We start from the raw sequence: 23339 nt of genomic DNA, 5'->3' as shown, positions 1-23339 counted from the left end.
TGTTTGTTATAATCGAAGTGGACTGTGCTTTTGGATCAAAAACTATTTTTTTTATTGCAAAAATAGAAATTTTGTAACAAAAAAATGTTTGGTGGTAAAACTTTGAAATTTTCGAAGAAATTCAAAAAAAAAAACTCTACCAAAAAAAACCAATGTTCTCGGTACACGTTTTCCAAACTTTTGTTCTTTGCGTGTAGTAATTTATTTTACTTAAAAATACAAAAACATGAAATAAATAAAACAATAAATACTTGGTTGTAGTATTTTTTTTTGCGAAGTTTTGAGAGAACCCTAAAGTGACAACACTAACCCTAGGCCCTTGGTAACAATATTAACTGATCCTAAAGAGTGGCTTCTTCAGCATATCGGCGTGGATCGAGTAAATTGTTATACAGTTTCTCAGCAATTTAGAATTTCGTAGATCATCAAGTAGACAAACTTTGTTGTGTCATTTGCCTTATACGTTTGTCTATACATCAACTCGAGGTTTTAAACCTAAATTAAAACCGGTGGTGGAACTCAATGTTATACTTGCAATGGGTACAATTTCGGGTCCAAGTGGTAACAGCTCGTAATGCCTTACAATGCGACTTACTAGAATTTTCATCTCCAGCATAGCAAATTTGTAGCCAATACATTTACGTGGACCTGCACTAAAGGGAACAAAGGCATATGGATTATAAGTCTCATCATGCGAGGTGTTCATAAAACGCTCTGGTTGAAATTCATTGGGGGATGAATACAAATCGGGATCTCGATTAATGTTAAATAAGGACATGCAAATCATAGCCTTGGCCGGTATAATTTGATTACCTAAAACATGAGAAAATTTGTCAGTTTTATGATTTTCTTTTAATTTCTATTTCCTAGTAAACCTACCAACTTTAGTATCTTCCGAAGTCACTCTACTTATAAGTGGGATGGGAGGATGTAGACGCAAACTTTCCTTTATGACACATTCCAAATATTTCAGATCTTGTAGTTGATCCATCTCTATCGAAAAGTCTTTCTCGTTTCCAAAAACATTGAGAATTTCATCATAGACCTGCTGTTGGCTCTCCGGATGTCGCGATAAAAAGTGTAGAATACTACTTACAGCCGTAGCTGTGGAATCCTGACCTCCAAATATCAGAGTATCAATTTCTTCTTGTATATCGGCATTGGTCAAGGGTTTGCCATCGATGGTTGACAGCAGGAGTTGATCCATTAATGAGTGACGCTCCTTTAAACGAGTGAGTGGATCATCTGTTTCGTTTGTATCCTCTTTAAACGATTTCTGCTCCATAATTTTTTGAAGAATACGTCGTCTTTCAACAATCAATTTATTTGTGAAGTCATGGGCTATCCGGAGATTTTTTTGTAGTTTAATATAAGTTTTGGGAGCCATCAACATAAAGCCCCATTTTAAATACCATTCAGATTTTAGAAAGCGTGTCGTTAGTATTTCAGTGATTCTGTAAGTGAATAAATTAAAAAAAAAATAAAAATTAAAAAAAAAAAACAAGTATATACAGCCGTAAGTTCGGCCAGGCCGAAGCTTATGTACCCTCCACCATGGATTGCGTAGAAACTTCTACTGCAGACTGTCATCCACAATCGAATTACTTGGGTTGCGATAGCTTTTGCCGATGACAAGGTATCTTAAAACTTCCTCATACCGTAATATATACCAGGGATCCGGAGCGGTCCATTTTTTTCGCTCCGCTCCGCTCCCGCTCCGGAGAAAAAAAAACCGCTCCGCTCCTCGCTCCGGTCCGAGAAAAAAAATTGCTCCGCTCCGCTCCTCTTCGAGAAAATTATAATACAAACATTGTATTATTTGTTCAATTGAGTTCTATTTTATTTAGAAAAATCGGGCGGTACATATATGGGAGCTATAGCTAAATCTGAACCGATTTCGAAGATTTTTTGCACATATAGTTAGTGCTATAGAAGATTACATTTCGCCAACCTTGAGTAAGATCGGTTATAAGGGTTTTATGACCTAATTTGACAAAATCGGGCGATACATATATATGGGACCTACACAGTCTTACACAAGTTTACATACGGTTTAAGAAATTGTATTTTCTTTAATTAATAAAATATAATAAAATTTGCATATATATGCTTTAGATTTTGTAAATTAACTTGAAAAACAAAGTATTTGTCAATTTTCAAGAAGATTTTTTTAGTCTGGATTATAAACAACAACAAGAAACATGTTTAGTTATAAGGTAAAAACCTCAAGGGTATGTAAACTTATGTGAGACTGTGTATATCTAAATCTGAACCGATTTCGATGAAATTTTCAGACTTAAAGGGTGATACAGAAGATTATTTTGTGCTAAATTTGACGACGATCGGTTAGTAAAAAAAGTGCAACGTGACCCCATTCGTCGAAATCGGGCAATACATATATATGGAAGCTATATCTAAATTTGATCCGATTTCTTCCAAATTCAATAACGTTCGTCCTTGTGCCCAAAAAAACTCCCTGTACCAAATTTCATCAAAATCGGTTAATAATTGCGACCGAAATCCTGTGAACAACAAATACATGGACAGACGGACGGATGGACGGACGGACGCCAAGCGCTAGATCGATTCAGGAGGTGATTCTGAGTCGATCGGTATATATTTTATGGGGTATAAAATCAATATTCCTTGTAGGCACATTTTTTTGCAGATCAAACTTATTATACCCTAACACCTATGTGGTTTAGGGTATAATGACTTTAAAACAATGTGTTGAAATATTTTATTAATTTTCGGTTCAGATTTAGATATAGCTCCCATATATAGCTTTCGCCCGATTTACACTCATTTGCCCACAGAGGCCAATTTTTTGCTCCGATTTAGTTGAAATTTTACACAGGGAGTAGAATTAGCATTGTAGCTATGCGTGCCAAATTTGGTTGAAATCGGTTCAGATTTAGATATAGCTCCCATATATATGTTTTTCTGATTTCGACAAAAATGGTCAAAATACCAACATTTTCCTTGTTTTTTACTAACATTGTGTTCCACCCTAGTGCATTAGCCGACTTAAATTTTGAGTCTATAGATTTTGTAGAAGTCTATCAAAATTCTGTCCAGATCGAGTGATATTTAAATGTATGTATTTGGGACAAACCTTTATATATAGCCCCAACACATTTGACGGATGTGATATGGTATCGAAAATTTAGATCTGCAAAGTGGTGCAGGGTATAATATAGTCGGCCCAGCCCGACTTTAGACTTTCCTTACTTGTTTTTATTTGTATAATGTTGAAGAAATTATCCAATTTTATACTTTTTTTAAATTTTACCTTTCGCCTGGACGGAGAATCGAACCGGGAACCATGCAATTTGTAAGCCAACACACTACCACTGGTAGTGTGTCACCAATAGACAATTATCGTTATAAGTTACATTTATATAGCATAGTTTGCAGCGCCCACGAGCCCAGTCAAACATAACATTATTTAACAGAAACATACATTTGTTGGCCACGTGGAGCAGTGGTTAGCATACGTTCCGATTTCTTTTAACGAACCAAGAAAAATATTGTGCCCATAATGCCAAAATGATAAACAAAATACATGTCCACACATACATAAAATGCTGCTCTCAAGGCGAAAACACATGCTGTTTTTTTTTTTCAAATGCCATATCATATTTAAATGAAAGGCGTTTCTACGTTAGTATCAATGAAGAAAACTCTGATATTGGTTGCATAAATTCTGGAGTTCCTCAAGGCAGCGTGTTAGGACCAATATTGTATACCATTTTTACCAGCGATTTTCCCACTAGTGAAGAGGTGACCGTAGCTACTTATGCCGATGGTACTGCAGTATTGGCCGTAAATAAATAATGTGTAGATGCCTCAGAAATATTACAAGACCATATAGATATTATCGAAACATGGTTTAAAAAGTGGAATATAAAAGTAAATACTGACAAATCGAATCATGTAACATTTACACTTAACAAAGGTAACTGTCCGGAGGTCTATCTAAATGGAGATGTTATTCCAATGGCAAATTGCGTAAAGTACTTAGGACTAAATATTGACAGACGATTGACGTGGAAGGAGCATATAAAATCAAAACGACAACAGCTTGAAATTAAAACAAAGCGAATGTACTGGCTTCTAGGTCCAAGATCACAGTTGAGATTAGAAAATAAATTATTGCTATACAAAACAACGTTAAAACCAATCTGGACATATGGAATTGAACTTTGGGGTACAGCAAGCAACTCAAACGTTGAGATACTGCAAAGATATCAATCCAAAACGTTAAGGATGATTACAAGTGCACCGTGGTTTATGACCAACAAAAATATACACAAAGATCTTGATGTCCCAATGGTTCGAGATGTAATACGAAAAAGTAGTACAAGTTACCTCAATAGACTAAGTAACCACTCGAATATTCTAGCTATAACTCTCCTTGATGATACAAATGAATTAAAAAGACTGAAAAGACTTAGTGTTCTCGACTTGCCCTTTTTAACTTAAGTCAAAATTATATGTATATAGTCTGCAAATTTCATGGTATAAAAGTTATGTTTTTATGATATTAATTTTGTTTTTGAACAATTTCATCTAATGATTTAAGTTTAATGGAGCTTAACATATTTAATCGGCCTTTTTATACCCTCCACCATAGGATGGGGGGTATGTTAACTTTATCATTCCGTTTGTAACACATCGAAATATTGCTCTAAGACCCCATAAAGTATATATATTCTGGGTCGTGGTGAAATTCTGAGTCGATCTGAGCATGTCCGTCCGTCCGTCCATCTGTTGAAATCACGCTAACTTCCGAACGAAATAAGCTATCAACTTGAAACTTGACACAAGTAGTTGTTATTGATGTAGGTCGGATGGTATTGCAAATGGGCCATATCGGCCCACTTTTATGTATAGCCCCCATATAAACGGACCCCCAAATTTGGCTTGCGATTGTTCTAAATAAAGCAAATTTCATCCGATCCGGCTGAAATTTGATACATGGTGTTAGTATATGGTCTCTAACAACCATGCTAAAATTGGTCCATATCGGTCCACTTTTACGTATAGCCCCCATATAAACGGACCCCCAAATCTGGCTTGCGATTGCTCTAAAAGAAGCAAATTTCATCCGATACGGCTGAAATTTGGTACATGGTGTAAGTATATGGTCTCTAACAACCATGCAAAAATTTGTCCATATCAGTCCACTTTTACGTATAGCCCCCATATAAACGGACCCCAAAATTTGGCTTGCGATTGCTCTAAGAGAAGCAAATTTCATCCGATCCGGCTGAAATTTGGTACATCGTATTAGTATATAGTCTCTAAGAACCATTCAAAAATTGGTCCATATCGATCCATAATTATATATAGCCCCTATATAAACCGATTCCCGGAATTGAACTCCGGAGCCACTTGGACGAGCAGAAAAGGACATTGTTTGTTATAATCGAAGTGGACTGTGCTTTTGGATCAAAAACTATTTTTTTTATTGCAAAAATAGAAATTTTGTAACAAAAAAATGTTTGGTGGTAAAACTTTGAAATTTTCGAAGAAATTCAAAAAAAAAAACTCTACCAAAAAAAACCAATGTTCTCGGTACACGTTTTCCAAACTTTTGTTCTTTGCGTGTAGTAATTTATTTTACTTAAAAATACAAAAACATGAAATAAATAAAACAATAAATACTTGGTTGTAGTATTTTTTTTTTGCGAAGTTTTGAGAGAACCCTAAAGTGACAACACTAACCCTAGGCCCTTGGTAACAATATTAACTGATCCTAAAGAGTGGCTTCTTCAGCATATCGGCGTGGATCGAGTAAATTGTTATACAGTTTCTCAGCAATTTAGAATTTCGTAGATCATCAAGTAGACAAACTTTGTTGTGTCATTTGCCTTATACGTTTGTCTATACATCAACTCGAGGTTTTAAACCTAAATTAAAACCGGTGGTGGAACTCAATGTTATACTTGCAATGGGTACAATTTCGGGTCCAAGTGGTAACAGCTCGTAATGCCTTACAATGCGACTTACTAGAATTTTCATCTCCAGCATAGCAAATTTGTAGCCAATACATTTACGTGGACCTGCACTAAAGGGAACAAAGGCATATGGATTATAAGTCTCATCATGCGAGGTGTTCATAAAACGCTCTGGTTGAAATTCATTGGGGGATGAATACAAATCGGGATCTCGATTAATGTTAAATAAGGACATGCAAATCATAGCCTTGGCCGGTATAATTTGATTACCTAAAACATGAGAAAATTTGTCAGTTTTATGATTTTCTTTTAATTTCTATTTCCTAGTAAACCTACCAACTTTAGTATCTTCCGAAGTCACTCTACTTATAAGTGGGATGGGAGGATGTAGACGCAAACTTTCCTTTATGACACATTCCAAATATTTCAGATCTTGTAGTTGATCCATCTCTATCGAAAAGTCTTTCTCGTTTCCAAAAACATTGAGAATTTCATCATAGACCTGCTGTTGGCTCTCCGGATGTCGCGATAAAAAGTGTAGAATACTACTTACAGCCGTAGCTGTGGAATCCTGACCTCCAAATATCAGAGTATCAATTTCTTCTTGTATATCGGCATTGGTCAAGGGTTTGCCATCGATGGTTGACAGCAGGAGTTGATCCATTAATGAGTGACGCTCCTTTAAACGAGTGAGTGGATCATCTGTTTCGTTTGTATCCTCTTTAAACGATTTCTGCTCCATAATTTTTTGAAGAATACGTCGTCTTTCAACAATCAATTTATTTGTGAAGTCATGGGCTATCCGGAGATTTTTTTGTAGTTTAATATAAGTTTTGGGAGCCATCAACATAAAGCCCCATTTTAAATACCATTCAGATTTTAGAAAGCGTGTCGTTAGTATTTCAGTGATTCTGTAAGTGAATAAATTAAAAAAAAAATAAAAATTAAAAAAAAAAAACAAGTATATACAGCCGTAAGTTCGGCCAGGCCGAAGCTTATGTACCCTCCACCATGGATTGCGTAGAAACTTCTACTGCAGACTGTCATCCACAATCGAATTACTTGGGTTGCGATAGCTTTTGCCGATGACAAGGTATCTTAAAACTTCCTCATACCGTAATATATACCAGGGATCCGGAGCGGTCCATTTTTTTCGCTCCGCTCCGCTCCCGCTCCGGAGAAAAAAAAACCGCTCCGCTCCTCGCTCCGGTCCGAGAAAAAAAATTGCTCCGCTCCGCTCCTCTTCGAGAAAATTATAATACAAACATTGTATTATTTGTTCAATTGAGTTCTATTTTATTTAGAAAAATCGGGCGGTACATATATGGGAGCTATAGCTAAATCTGAACCGATTTCGAAGATTTTTTGCACATATAGTTAGTGCTATAGAAGATTACATTTCGCCAACCTTGAGTAAGATCGGTTATAAGGGTTTTATGACCTAATTTGACAAAATCGGGCGATACATATATATGGGACCTACACAGTCTTACACAAGTTTACATACGGTTTAAGAAATTGTATTTTCTTTAATTAATAAAATATAATAAAATTTGCATATATATGCTTTAGATTTTGTAAATTAACTTGAAAAACAAAGTATTTGTCAATTTTCAAGAAGATTTTTTTAGTCTGGATTATAAACAACAACAAGAAACATGTTTAGTTATAAGGTAAAAACCTCAAGGGTATGTAAACTTATGTGAGACTGTGTATATCTAAATCTGAACCGATTTCGATGAAATTTTCAGACTTAAAGGGTGATACAGAAGATTATTTTGTGCTAAATTTGACGACGATCGGTTAGTAAAAAAAGTGCAACGTGACCCCATTCGTCGAAATCGGGCAATACATATATATGGAAGCTATATCTAAATTTGATCCGATTTCTTCCAAATTCAATAACGTTCGTCCTTGTGCCCAAAAAAACTCCCTGTACCAAATTTCATCAAAATCGGTTAATAATTGCGACCGAAATCCTGTGAACAACAAATACATGGACAGACGGACGGATGGACGGACGGACGCCAAGCGCTAGATCGATTCAGGAGGTGATTCTGAGTCGATCGGTATATATTTTATGGGGTCTAAAATCAATATTCCTTGTAGGCACATTTTTTGGCAGATCAAACTTATTATACCCTAACACCTATGTGGTTTAGGGTATAATGACTTTAAAACAATGTGTTGAAATATTTTATTAATTTTGAAGATTTTTTCAGAAATATTAAATCCATTTTGACTTCATTAAAACGAAATTTGCATTCATGTTAGGATACACATTTTTATGTCGAATCACTTAGCTATAAGGACAAACAGACTTCATTGAAAAGTTTAGAGACTTTTAGACAAGGAAAAACTTTTTTTCAGAGAAATACGTCTTGTATTCTAAGCAAAATTCGTATTCGTATTTTAAGCGTGTGAAATATTTGGCCTCCCGACAATATTCTTTGCGGTGCACCATCTACTATTTAATATGTGATAGAAACCAAATTTATGAAAATGGACCAAAATGGACCAAATTCTGTTTGGTCTGACCATCGGACCAAATTTAAAAATTAGAAATCTTTTGGACCAATTTTGGTCCGATCCGACCAAAACGGCAACGCTGATTGGAATTGAAAGTCTATACACAGAGTAGAAGTAACTACTCTCCGAAAGTTTTTTTGTTGTTTTGCAATAGACGTAGAGAAGAGGTTTTGTTATATTTGTAATGTGTGTGTGTATGTTTATGTTTGCAACAACCTCCATCGACACCAGTCCGTGGTATACCTACGAATATTCTTACTCAGATCTAGTGTTACCTAATTTCGTTTTTTTTCCCTTTATTGTATAATAAATGTATATGCGCACATTTTTCAACCAAAATTGAAACTATCCATAATTTTAATTAAATTTTCGAGAACTAATATCAGAAATAAGAGAATGCTAGGATATAGTACAATAGTAAAGCAAATATGAATGTCCTTACACTGAAAAAAAGCATGCCCGGTTCCAAAGATTTTGTCTTTACTTTAACAGTTTGGGTATTAATTCCGAGCCAAAGAAGCGGAGAATACAAGTAAGGATACTTTAAAGACGTAATTCTCTTTTAAATTTGGGGGCTATGTACTTGCTTCTAGGAAGCAAATGTTAATTTTTCATTTTTTTAGATTTTTTTTCGTCAGTTGTTATCAAAATCCTTTAAAAACGAGTTAACGAGTTATTTTTTTTCCATATTAAGACTCGACTTCCAGTAGAAATTATGCTATGTTTCAAGTAAAAAGCGTCTTTAAAATAAAGTGTTGAAAAACATGTCTTATTTTGTAACGATTTTTTGCTTTGTTGGCAAGATGCAAAAAGGAAACAAATTTAAAGACAATTTTATTAATTTTAAAGAATTTTTCTTAATTATTAAAGTCATGTTGACCTTACCTCAAAAATTGTATCTTTCATGTTATGATACACATTTTTAAGTAAAATCACTTAATTATAAGGACATTACAACTTCATTCAAAAGTTTATTGCCTTTTGGACAAGAAAAAAAACTTTATTTTAGAGAAATGCGTCTTCCATGTTAAGCAAAATTTGCATTCTTATTCTAAGGACATGGAATCTTTGACTTCACGACAATATTTTTTTCAGTGTAGAAAACTAAAAAATTAAATATAAATAAGATCGTTTAATTGCATTTATTTGACGTTCATTACAAACATCTTTGTAGTAATACGGGATGAAATTGATCGAAAGTACTGTTGTTACTTTTACAACACATACTGGATATATATTTTGACATTTGCCGTTTTTGAAAACAATTACTAAAAAACACGTTGTGTTTTCCCCAATGTACGTACGTACAAAAATACATATCGTACATTTTAAACGTTTACTCACACTACGCTAAGTACTAGCTAAATTTGAAATTACCTACACAGTGTAATTTCAAAGTTACACATTTCATTCAAGTAATATTTTATTCGGAGCGGAGCGGTTTTTCATTTGGAAACCGCTCCGCTCCCGCTCCGCTCCCGCTCCGGCAAAAAAAGGGCCGGGGAAAAATAAAATGGCATAGGGAGACATCCGCTTCTCCTTAAGTACATACAGAGAAACAATTAAATTTTTCCAATTTACTTGAAATTTACAGAGGATGTGGGGAGAGGTTATGCAATTAATATTGGCTACCTGATTTTGGGATATTTGGACGGGAAGAGGGGCAAGCTTATAATTTGTTTGACATTTCAAGATATGCTACATCAATTTTCGATATTTGCTTGGGGAGAGGGTGACCTCCTATAAAACTGAAAAAAAACACTTAAATTCTCAAGATTTCTTAAACTGTACACAGGCCGTGGAGGATGGTTATGAAACAATTATGGTGTACCTGTTGTTTGTTTGGACGGGGCGGGAACCTTCTCCTTTTTTTCTATAGAAATAAAATTTGACAAAATTTTCTATAGAAAATGTTTGACAATAGAAACAATAATAAAAAATTTTTGACAAAATTTTCTAAGGAAATAAAATTTTGACGAAATTTTCTATAGACTATTAGAAAAATATGTTTTTCATATGTTCCGATATAAACAAAATGTGTTTCGGGCACAATTTTTAAACACAATATATTTAAGTGCAAAACTAACACTAAATGTTTGGGACACATTGGTTAATATGTTAGAATATATTATGTTTGGGTCATGAATGTTTCATAAAAATAATATGTGTGAATGTAAACATATATAAATTTATAAATTTGGAGTAAACATATATATTATTATTCAGGGCAGAGACAGAGAGAGATTATAGAGAAAGGAATAGAGATGAAAACCGGGAGAGTTGACGAAAGCTATGAACATAACTCAGCGAGAGAATCAAAAGAGAGCAATTTCTGTGAAACCGCTTGTATGTTGTTTCGGAAAACTGTTTTATGATAAGGCCCAAAATTCGATATGCTTAATTTCACCACGATCCAGAAAATATATACTTTATGGATTCTGAGAGCAATATTTCGATGTGTTACAAACGGAATGACAAAGTTAATATACCCCCCATCCTATGGTGGAGGGTATAACAATTGGTGTTCGGTCGGTGCAGGGCTTGAACCCACGACCCTTTGCTTGCAAGGCGGACATGCTACTGTTTTGTTTGCACCGGCTCGTGGGCGCCGCAGACTGCTATATAAATATAACTTATAACGAAAATGGTCTATCCATGACCATAACAGCTACGTAGCCCAGTGTATAGTGGGTTGGCTTACAAACTATAAGGTCCTCGGTTCGAGTCTCCGTCCAGACAAAAGGTAAAATTAAAAAAAAAAGTATATACGGCCGTAAATTCGGCCAGGCCGAAGCTTATGTACCCTCCACCATGGATTGCGTAGAAACTTCTACTGAAGACTGTCATCCACAATCGAATTACTTGGATTGCGGTAACACTTGCCGATGGCAAGGTATCTTAAAACTTCCTAACACCGTAATATATACCACATAGTCCATACGTGGTATACATTAAACTAAAAAAGGTCGATTAAATACGTATATAATTAAGTTTAAAGTTTCTATAGAAATAAAATGTTGACAAAATAAAATTTTGATAACATTTTCTATAGAAGTAAAATTTGGAAAAATTTTCTATAGAAATAAAATTTGGATAAAATTTTCTATAGAAATAAAATTCTGACAAAATTTTCTATAGAAATAAAATTTTGACAAATTTTTCTATAGAAATAAAATTTTGACAAAATGTTATATAGAAATAAAATTTTGAAAAAATTTTCTATAGAAATAACATTTTGACAATGTTTTCTATAGAAATAAAATTTTGGTAGATTATTTTTGGCTCGAGTGGCAACCATGATTATGAACCGATAAGGACCAATTCTTGTGTGATTGGGTATCGCCTATATATAACTATAGACCGATATGGACCAATTTTGGCATGGTTATTAGCGGTCTTATACTAACACCACGTTGCAAATTTCAACCGGATCGGATGAATTGTGCTCCTCTAAGAGGCTCCGGAGATCAAATCTGGGGAACGGTTTATATGGGGGCTATATATAATTATGGACCAATTCTTGCGTGTTTGTTGGAGACAACATTCTAGCACCACGTTCCAAATTTCAACCGGATCGGATGAATTTTGCTCCACTAAGAGGCTCCGGAGGACAAATCTGGGGATCGATTTATATGGGGGCTATATATAATTATGGACCGATATGGACCAATTCTTGCATGGTTGTTAGAGACCATATACTAACACCACGTACCCAATTTCAACCGGATCGGATGAATTTTGCTCCTCTAAGAGGCTCCGGAGGTCAAATCTGGGGATCTGCTTATATGGGGGCTATATATAATTATGGACCGATATGGACCAATATTGGCATGGTTGTTAGAGACTATATACTAACACCATGTACCAAATTTCAGCCGGATCGGATGAAATTTGCTTCTCTTAGAGCAATCGCAAGCCAAATTTGGGGGTCAGTTTATATGGGGCTATACCTAAAAGTGGACCGATATGGACCAGTTTTTGCATGGTTGTTAGAGACCATATACTAACACCATGTACGAAATTTCAGCCTGATCGGATGAAATTTGCTTCTCTAAGAGCAATCACAAGCCAAATTTGGGGGTCCGTTTATATGGGGGCTATACGTAAAAGTGGACCGATATGGCCCATTTGCAATACCATCCGACCTACATCAATAACAACTACTTGTGCCAAGTTTCAAGTCGATAGCTTGTTTCGTTCGGAAGTTAGCGTGATTTCAACAGACGGACGGACGGACGGACATGCTCAGATCGACTCAGAATTTCACCACGACCCAGAACATATATACTTTATGGGGTCTTAGAGCAATATTTCGATGTGTTACAAACGGAATGACAAAGTTAATATACCCCCCATGCTATGGTGGAGGGTATAATATAAAATTTAATAATTTCTTCAACATTAGTTGTATTACAGAAAAAGGTGCCAAGAACTAAAAATTTTGTGGAAGTGAAAATTATGTGAGGGAATGAGCACAATCTTCTTTTGGAAAAATTCTTTCAAATATATAATATTTGTGGGCTCACATTGCTTCCAAACGAATAATATGATCACATAAAATAAACATATTAATGTTTCGGCAGTATCCAATAATATATGTGCTTCCTGCAAAATATGTTTGGAACATATGTTAGAGAAGCGATTTTTTTTGAGGGTGTAGAAATAAACTTTTTCTATAGGATTAAAATTGTGACAATATTGTCTATACGAAAAAGTTTGAGAACATTTTCTATAGAAATAAAATTTTGACAAAATTGTCTCTAGAAATAAAATTGCGGCAAAATTGTCTATAGGAATAGAATTTTGGCAAAATGTTTCTACAGAAATAAAGTTTTGGCAAAATTTTCTATAGAAATAAAATTTTGAGAAAAGTTTCAATAGTTAAACATTTTTGACAAAATTTTCATTAGAAATTAAATTTTGAGAAAATTTTCTATAGAAACCAAAATTTGAGAAAATTTTCTATAGAAATAAAATTGTGACAAATTTTTCTATATAATTAAACTTTTTGCAAAATTTTTTATATAATTAAAATTTTGACAAAATTTCAAAAGAAATAAAATGTTGACAAAATTTTCTATACAAATAAATTTTGACAATATTTTCAATAATTAAAAATTTTTGACAAAATTTTCTATATAATTTAAATTTTGACAATTTTTTTTTAGAAATTAAATCTTGACAATATTTTCTATCGAATACATATTTTATTCCTATAGAAAAATATAGAAATGTAGGAATAAAATTTTGGCAAAATTTTTCTACAAAAATAAAGTTTTGGCTAAATTTTCTATAGAAATAAAATTTTGAGAATATTTTCAATAGTTAAACATTTTTGACAACATTTTCATAAGAAATTAAATTTTGAGAAAATTTTCCATAGAAACCAAAATTTGAGAAAATTTTCTATAGAAATAAAATTTTGACAAATTTTTCTATATAATTAAACTTTTGACAAAATTTTTTATATAATAAAACTTTTGACAAAATTTTTTATATAATTAAAATTTTCTATAGAAATAAAACATTGACAAAATTTTCTATACAAATACAATTTTGACAATATTTTCAAAAATTAAACATTTTGACAAAATTTTCTATATAATTTAAATTTTGACAAAATTTTTTTAGAAATTAAATTTTGACAATATTTTCTATAGAAATACAAATTTTATTCCTATAAAAAAATTTAAAAATATAGGAATAAAATTTTGGCAAAATTTTTCTACAGAAATAAAATTTTGGCTAAATTTTCTATAGAAATACAATTTTGAGATTATTTTCAATAGTTAAACATTTTTGACAAAATTTTCATTAGAAATTAAATTTTGAGAAAATTTTCTATAGAAACCAAAATTTGAGAAAATTTTCTATAGAAATAAAATTTTGACAAATTTTTCTATATAATTAAACTTTTGATAAAATTTTTTATATGATTAAAATTTTCTATAGAAATAAAATGTTGACAAAATTTTCTATACAAATAAAATTTTGACAATATTTTCAATAATTAAACATTTTTGACAAAATTTTCTATATAATTTAAAATTTGACAAAATTTTTTTTAGAAATTAAATTTTGACAATATTTTCTATAGAAATACAAATTTTATTCCTATAAAAAATATAAAAATATAGGAATAAAATTTTGGCAAAATTTTTCTACAGAAATAAAATTTTGGCTAAATTTTCTATAGAAATAAAATTTTGAGATTATTTTCAATAGTTAAACATTTTTGACAAAATTTTCATTAGAAACCAAAATTTGAGAAAATTTTCTATAGAAATAAAATTTTGACAAATTTTTCTATATAATTAAGCTTTTGACAAAACTTTTTATATGATTAAAATTTTGACAAATTTTCTATAGAAATAAAATTTTGACAATATTTCAATAATTAAACATTTTTGACAAAATTTTCTTTATAATTTAAATTTTGACAAAATTTTTTTAGAAATTAAATAATTAAAATTTTGACAAAATTTCTATAGAAATAAAATGTTGACAAAATTTTCTATACAAATAAAATGTTGACAAACTTTTTTTAGAAATTAAATCTTGACAATACTTTCTATCGAAATACATATTTTATTCCTATAGAAAAACATAGAAATATAGGAATAAAATTTTGGCAAAATTTTTTTACAGAAATAAAATTTTGGCTAAATTTTCTATAGAAATAAAATTTTGAGAATATTTTCAATAGTTAAACATTTTTGACAAAATTTTCATTAGAAACCAAAATTTGAGAAAATTTTCTATAAAAATAAAATTTTGACAAAATTTTCTATATAATTAAACTTTTGACAAAATTTTCTATATAATTAAAATGTTGACAAAATTTTCTATATAATTTAAATTTTGACAATTTTTTTTTTAGAAATTAAATCTTGTCAAGATTTTATATAGGAATAAAATTTTGGCAAAATTATTCTATAGAAATAAAATTTTGACAAAATTTTCTATAGAAATAAAGTTTTGAGAATATTTTCAATAATAATTTTATTTCTAGAGAACATTTTGTCAAAATTATTCTATAGCAAAATTTTGTCAAGATTTTGTTTCTATAAAAAATGTTATAAAAATTTCATTCCTAGAGTAAATTTTGTCAAAGTTTTATTTCTATAGAAAATTTTGTCCAAAGTTTATTTCTATAGAAAATTTTGTCAAAATTTATTTCTGTGGAAAATTTTGTCAAAATTTAATTTCTATGGAAAATTTTGTCAAAATTTCATTTCTAAAGAAAATTTTGTTAACATTTTATTTCTATAGACAATTTTATTAAAATTTGATTTCTATAGAAAATTTTGTCTAAGTTTCAAGAGAGGTTTCACTAAATAATTTTTATGAAGTTTAAGACTAATATTTCGATATATTATACACGGAATCCCTCATCGTATGAGGGAGGGTATAAAAAATTAATTAAAAATTCGGTTTCGTTTAAGCGGGCTCATCAGGCCGATAGTCAATTCGAGGTGGATTATCAATTGGGTACATATGATTCAAACCGGTCATATATACTTTGTATATCCTTCATCATTTAGTGGTCTTACAATTTAAAGTTTCACACTTTCACACTTACATTTTCACAGCATTTATATATTCCATGTTTCCATTTCTCTGAGCATTAAGCTGTACACCTAACGATGATTCGGCCAATATATCCAAGGCAGCTGCATTCGCTGCTGGTAAAATATCCATTGCTGTCTTTCCATCGGCTTTAGGCTCTAACAACTCTACCATGGTACGTGCTTGTTGATCGAAAATTTCGACAAAATCCTTAAGTATTTTCAAATGGAATGCTGGCATTAGGATCCGGCGACGTTTAAAGTTTTTCTCACCACCGCTCAAGAGTACACCATTTCTCAGCCAAGGTGAAAGCAGTTGATAAAAGAAAGATTTATTCACCATTGTTTTACTAGTCAGCATATGCTCCAGAAATTTCACATCTGACACAATAAATATGCACAAATGAAATATCCATATTGGTGAAACTTTTCCATAGAGCTGGCGGGCTTTATCAAAGAGACCTAAAACGTCTATGAAAATATAAAAAAAAAATAATGAAATATAAATTTGCAATTTTCTTGTTTAAAGTTATTAATAATTTAAATTTAATGTAAAAAATTATTGTTTTTTTTTATTTTTTTCTTAACTCACCCCTATGATCAAGTCCTACAAAATCTAGAGTATCTCCCAAAATGGGCACTTGATATCCCCTTCGGACAAAACCCGATGAATCCAATATATCATTGGTTCGCTTTCTCAGCAAATAATCGCCAATAGTTACCACTAGAGACAGCACAACTACAAGTGACAAGAATACCAGCATTTTAATAGGCGCGTGTCTTTATTCCTCTGTTTGTTGGCAATGAATAGTTTCTGATATTTATATCAAAACAGGTAAGGAAAGTCTAAAATAGGGCATGGCCGACTCTAGTATACCCTGCACCATTGCTACATAAATTTTTAGAGGCTCTCAATCGACTTGGAAAAAATTTGATAGACTTCACTAAAATCTCAATTTTAAGAAATGTGTAGAGAAAATATATAACCCATAAGATAAGTGCATAAAAGAAAAAACAAAACATATATATTTACTGAAAAATAAATATTGACCTTTCACAGAAAAAAATATTTCCAATTAAAAAGTTAATTGAAGTTAAACTTTTTTTCAATTAATAAATTAATTGATACTATTAACTTTTTAATTAAGATAGAAACATTAAGCTAATCAAGTCAATGATAGAAACTTTTAAATTTTTTAATTAAAAAATTCATTGATACAATTAAATTGTTAATCAAATTCGGAAGACTAAGTCAGTTAAAAAAGTGATGAACATTTTTTAAATTTTTAATTAAAAATGTTTTCCAAACAATCAATTTTTAATCCAAATAAAAATTCTAAGCCAATTCAGAAAGTAATTGAAAATAGTTACCTTTTTTAATCAATAAATTAATTGAGTTTTGCAATCAATATCAGTTAAATTTTTAATTGAATCAATTAAAAAATTAATTCAAATTTGCTAATTAAATCAACTAATTTTTTAATAAAGAATTTTTTCTATGCCCAATTAAAACTTTGATTGATACTATTATTTTCGTGATTGAAGACATTTCAATTAAAAAATTAATTGGATCAACTAATTTCGTGATTGAATCCAAAAAAAAAAATATTTGTGTGTTTATGAAAAATTATACAAAGCAAAATTTTTCTTTGAAACAATAAATTTCAACTAAAGGAAAGTTCAAAATTCATAATTAAGAATTGTTGTCTTCAAAATTTGGAACAAGATTTTTTTTGAAATTTTCGTTCCTCCCTTAAATTTTGTCATAATTTTATTTTTAAAGGAAATTTCATCAAAATGTTATTTCTATAGAAAATTTTGTCAAAATTTTATTTCCATAGAAAATTTTGTCAAAATGTTATTTCTATAAAAAAAATTGTCAAAATGTTTTTTCTATAAAAAATTTTGTCAAAATTTTATTTCTAAGAAAATTTTGTCAAAATTTTATTTCTATAGAAAATTTTGTCAAAATTTTATTTCTATAGAAAATTTTGTAAAAATTTTATTTCTATAGATAATTTTGTCAAAATTTTATTTCCATAGAAAATTTTGTCAAAATTTTATTTCCATAGAAAATTTCGTCAAAATGTTATTTCTATATAAAATGTTGTCAAAATTTTATTTCTAAGAAAATTTTGTAAAAATTTTATTTCTATAGAAAATTTTGTCAAAATTTTATTTCTATAGAAAATTTTGTCAAAATTTTATTTCCATAGAAAATTTTGTCAAAATTTTATTTCCATAGAAAATTTTGTCAAAATGTTATTTCTATAGAAAATTTTGTCAAAATTTTATTTCTATAGAAAATTTCATCAAAATGTTATTTCTATAGAAAAGTTTGTCAAAATTTTATTTCCATAGAAAATTTTGTCAAAATATTATTTCTATAAAAGAAATTGTCAAAATGTTATTTCTATAAAAAAAATTGTCAAAATGTTTTTTCTATAAAAAATTTTGTAAACATATTATTTCTAAGAAAAATTTGTAAAAATTTTATTTTTATAGAAAATTTTGTCAAAATTTTATTTCCATAGAAAATTTTGTCAAATTTTTTTTTTGCTTCTATAGAAAATTTTGTCAAAATTTTATTTCTATAGAAAATTGTCAAAATTTTACGTCTATAGAAAATTTTGTCAAAATTTTACTTCTATAGAAAATTTTGTCAAAATTGTATTTCTATAAACAATTTTGTCAAAATGTTATTTCTATTAAAAATTTTGTCAAAACTTATTTCTATAAAAAAATTTTGTCAAAATGTTATTTCCATAGAAAATTTTGTCAAAATTTTATTTCTATAGAAAATTTTGTCAATTTTTTTTTGTTTCCATAGAAAATTTTGTCACAAATTTATTTCTATAGAAAATTTTATATCTATAGAAAGTTTTGTCAAAATTTTATTTCTATAGAAAATTTTGTCATTTTTTTTTTGTTTCTATAGAAAATTTTGTCAAAATTTTATTTCTATAGAAAATTGTCAAAATTTTACTTCTATAGAAAATTTTGTCAAAATTTTACTTCTATAGAAAATTTTGTCAAAATGTTATTTCTATAAAAAAAATTGTCAAAATGTTTTTTTCTATAAAAAATTTTGTCAAAATTTTATTTCTAAGAAAATTTTGTCAAAATTTTATTTCTATAGAAAATTTTGTCAAAATTTTATTTCTAAGAAAATTTTGTCAAAATTTTATTTCTATAGATAATTTTGTCAAAATTTTATTTCCATAGAAAATTTTGTCAAAATGTTATTTCTATAGAAAATTTTGTCAATTTTTTTTTTGTTTGTATAGAAAATTTTGTCAAAATTTTATTTCTATAGAAAATTTCATCAAAATGTTATTTCTATAGAAAAGTTTGTCAAAATTTTATTTCCATAGAAAATTTTGTCAAAATGTTTTTTCTATAAAAAATTTTGTCAAAATATTATTTCTTAGAAAAATTTGTAAAAATTTTATTTTTATAGAAAATTTTGTCAAAATTTTATTTCTATAGATAATTTTGTCAAAATTTTATTTCCATAGAAAATTTTGTCAAAATTTTATTTCCATAGAAAATTTTGTCAAAATTTTATTTCCATAGAAATTTTGTCACAATTTTATTTCTATAGAAAATTCTGTCAAAAAAATTTTTTTTTGCTTCTATAGAAAATTTTGTCAAAATTTTATTTCTATAGAAAATTGTCAAAATTTTACGTCTATAGAAAATTTCGTCAAAATTTTACGTCTATAGAAAATTTTGTAAAAATTTTATTTCTATAGAAAATTTTGTCAAAATTTTATTTCTATAGATAATTTTGTCAAAATGTTATTTCTATAAAAAAATTTGTCAAAACTTATTTCTATAAAAAAATTTTGTCAAAATTTTATTTCCATAGAAAATTTTGTCAAAATTTTATTTCTATAGAAAATTTTGTCAAATATTTTTTTTTATTTCAAATTTTATTTTTTTTTGTCAAAATTTTATTTCTATAGAAAATTTTGTCAAAATTTTATATCTATAGAAAGTTTTGTCAAAATTTTACTTCTACAAAATAATTTTGTCAAAATTTTATTCAATAGAAAATTTTGTCAAAACTTATTTCTATAAACAATTTTGTCAAAATTTTATTACTATAAAAAATTTAGTCAAAATTTTGTTTCTATAGAAAATTTTGTCAAAATTTTAGTTCTATAGAAAATTGTCAAAATTTTACTTCTATAGAAAACTTTGTCAAAATTTTACTTCCATAGAAAATTTTGTCAAAACTTATTTCTACAAAATAATTTTGTCAAAATTTATTTCTACAAAATAATTTTGTCAAAACTTATTTCTACAAAATAATTTTGTCAAAACATATTTCTACAAAATAATTTTGTCAAAATTTTATTTCCATAGAAAATTTTGTCAAAACTTTTTTTTGTAAAAAAATTCTGTCAAAATTTTATTTCTATAGAAAATTTTGTCAAAATTTTATTTCTATAGAAAACTTTGTCAAAATTTTATTTCTAAAGAAAATTTTGTCAAAATTTTGCTTTTATAGAAAATTTTGTCAAAACTTTGTCAAAATTTTATTTCGTCCCTCCCTTAAATTTTTATGTCCTTGAAGTAAATTAAATTTTACTTAAAATTAAGTTAAAAAATGTTTAATTTAAATAAATCATATTTAAGATAGCTGCGACATTGAATCTCTTTAGTTTCCTTTTTGTTTCTGTGAATCTGTTTTCTTTAAATGTAGGACAAGATTTGTTTGAAATTTTCGTCCCTCCCTTAAGATCGTATGTCCTTGAAGTAAATCATTTTTTCCTTAAAATAAACACAAAAATTTTTAATGTAAAGAAATCGTTTGTGTGAATCTGTATTCTTTAAATTTAGGACAAAATATTTTGTAAAATTTTTATTGCCACTTTAAAGTCTTTCGTCCTTGCAATAAATCAGATTTTCCTTAAAAACAGGCAAACATTTTTGATTTACAAAAATCATTAGTAAATTAGCTGTGAAATTGAACCAATTTTTCTCTGTTTCTGTGAACCTTTATCCTTAAGTAAATGTTTTTTTATTGTAGAAAGGCGAGATCCCATTGTGAGAGAAAATAAGTGCGAAAACACAGAAAAATTGAACTGCTTTATAGAAAGTATGAACTATCTCGTGTCAAAATTGATTTATATTGTACTCCACATTTTGCGATTTCCACAAAAGAAAAATTTCATTGGGCTGTGGAAAATTTCGGGAAAAAAACAATAAAATTTAACAACAAACAAAATATCGTTTTGCAATTTAATTTAACGTTAGTTTAACTATGGAAATTTTTTCGGTGTACCAGGAATGTAGTTTAGCCTTAGATATATTTTAAAAAATTAAGTAAATAAATTTTTAAAAAATTCAAAAAATTTCTTGTCCTTTTTTCAGTGGTTAAATTTTCGTAGGTTTTTTTGTAGAATAAAAATTTGTGTTCAAAATTCCATATGAAGCTCACTTGTACGATGGGATCATTTGTAGTGAAATTTGAAGTTTTTTTTTAAATGTTCCTTTTTTTGGTTCAATTGACTAACATACATATTAAAATTATTAATGATAAAGAAAATTTCTCATATTGGAGAAATTTTAAGAAACCTAAAAATTTCCCTGAACTAAAACGGAGTTAAATTTGCTTTAATGTCCTGGAAGGTTACTTGTTTTTGTATCAGCAAATTGGGCAGTACTAAGGAATTTTACATGCGCTTGTCATAGGGCAAAATTCATCTGTTTAGCGATATGAAAATGGACTCCAGGAAAATTAATCCAAAATCCAAACGAAATAGGACCACAAATGTGGGGCAGCGCTTCATCAATGAATATGAGCCCCATGAAAATAAACCCCAACCAAAATGTAACTGAAGCATGAAAATCAACCTCAAAATAACCGTAGGGCTAATTTAATTTGAAAGACCCTGTGTAAAAAAAGACCCTAACTGATAGAAAATATATGAAGTTTTAAGGGGGGAAAATTAAATATGTGTTCATGCGAACGAATCTCTTAGGAATTGCGTTAGCCCACTTTGGATTCTGTCCAAAGCCGACCACATACAAACCAAATCAGGTGTGAGACAATAGTTGCCATCATTTTCAACTCTCAGATTGTGAAAATAGGCCCCACTTGAAAACGAAACACAAAAAATGGAAATTTATTTTCGTTTATTTTCATAATGAAAGTGAGACAACCCTCCCCTAAAAAAAAGAACTTACTCCCCAAGAAATATACAAAAATTGATATTGTTATTTGCCTTATTATTTTTTTTCACTTAGGTTATGGGTTTCCACATCCCATATAAAAATAAAATAAAAGCTTAAAAAACATATTTTTTTCAATTTTGACGTTTTTTCACATAGAGAGTTTTTTTTTTGCTTAATTTTTAATCAAAATTTTATCACAAATTCAAACTTTCAATAACATATTTTTTTCAATTTTGCCGATTTTCACTTAGAGAGTCTTTTTTTGCTTAATTTTTAATCAAAATTTTATCACAAATTCAAACTTTCAATTAGTTTTAAAGAAATTTCCTTTATTTTAGTTAACCTTACTAAGTTTTATAACCAGTAGGACTTTTAAAATTTTAATTTACTGTAAAACCTGGGTAAAATTTTGAAAATTTGAATTTGTTGCAAAACCTGTGTAAAACCATCTCTTTTTTATTTTTGTTTTTTTTTTTTCTCTTTTTATATTTTTTTTTTATCTCCACTTAAAGACGTGTTTTTTTTTTTCTAGTAAATATTTTATCAAAAATTTACACTTTATTTTTTTTTTTAATTTATATTATTTTATTTTTTATTACTGTGTTTTATACCCGATAAAATTTAGAAGTTTTAAATTTAATGCAAAATTTGTGTAAAATTATGGATTTTTACAAATAAGCTTAAAAACAACTTCTTGTGTAGTATAAATTAAGCTTATGTCTTTTTTATCCTTTTTATTTTTTTATCTCCACTTATTTTTGGTAAATATTTTATCACAAATTCACACTGTTATTTTTTTTTTTTTGAAATTTCCTTTATTTTATTTATTGTTACTGTGTAAAACTTTAGAATATTTAAATTTATTGCAAAAAATGTGAAAAACTAGGAATTTTTATATATCAGCTTAAAAAGAACTTGTTGTGAAGAGTAATTAAGTCTATCTCTTTTTTTTACTTTTTCGATGTTTATCTCCACTTAAAGACGTTTCTTCTTCTAATTTTGAGAAATTTTTTATCACAAATTTGATGGCTACCGAGTAATAGCTCCATACACCTTTCAAAAAAAAAAAACATTTTTTTTTTTTGTAAATTTT

The 23339-nt window shown here is 28.9% G+C and overlaps 2 protein-coding genes across 2 annotated transcripts; both read right to left on the bottom strand.

The window, feature by feature from the left end:
• Positions 1–469: 469 nt before the first annotated feature.
• On the bottom strand, positions 470–1285 carry LOC142235335 (putative cytochrome P450 4d14). Its single transcript, XM_075306591.1, has 2 exons — positions 880–1285; positions 470–813 (listed from the first exon to the last, which is right to left on the bottom strand). Exons 1-2 carry the CDS (start codon positions 1283–1285, stop codon positions 470–472), a joined length of 750 nt encoding a protein of 249 aa, XP_075162706.1.
• A 4604-nt stretch (positions 1286–5889) lies between these two features.
• Positions 5890–16824, bottom strand: LOC142235334 (cytochrome P450 4d2-like). Its single transcript, XM_075306590.1, has 4 exons — positions 16653–16824; positions 16075–16531; positions 6300–6874; positions 5890–6233 (listed from the first exon to the last, which is right to left on the bottom strand). Exons 1-4 carry the CDS (start codon positions 16822–16824, stop codon positions 5890–5892), a joined length of 1548 nt encoding a protein of 515 aa, XP_075162705.1.
• Positions 16825–23339: the final 6515 nt, after the last annotated feature.

The sequence above is a fragment of the Haematobia irritans genome, chromosome 4 (assembly GCF_050003625.1).
Source record: "Haematobia irritans isolate KBUSLIRL chromosome 4, ASM5000362v1, whole genome shotgun sequence".
In the NCBI taxonomy this organism is placed as follows: Eukaryota; Metazoa; Arthropoda; class Insecta; order Diptera; family Muscidae; genus Haematobia; species Haematobia irritans.
This window is presented reverse-complemented; position numbering and strand designations above follow the sequence as displayed.

Coding starts and splice junctions, on each gene's coding strand:
- LOC142235334 (XM_075306590.1), bottom strand. CDS start 16,824: ATGCTGGTATTCTTGTCACTTGTAGTTGTGCTGTCTCTAGTGGTAACT. Junction 16,532..16,652: donor TGTAGGACTTGATCATAGGG/GTGAGTTAAGAA, acceptor ATATTTTCATAG/ACGTTTTAGGTCTCTTTGAT. Junction 6,875..16,074: donor TATATAAATGCTGTGAAAAT/GTAAGTGTGAAA, acceptor ATTCACTTACAG/AATCACTGAAATACTAACGA.
- LOC142235335 (XM_075306591.1), bottom strand. CDS start 1,285: ATGGAGCAGAAATCGTTTAAAGAGGATACAAACGAAACAGATGATCCA. Junction 814..879: donor TTCGGAAGATACTAAAGTTG/GTAGGTTTACTA, acceptor CTCATGTTTTAG/GTAATCAAATTATACCGGCC.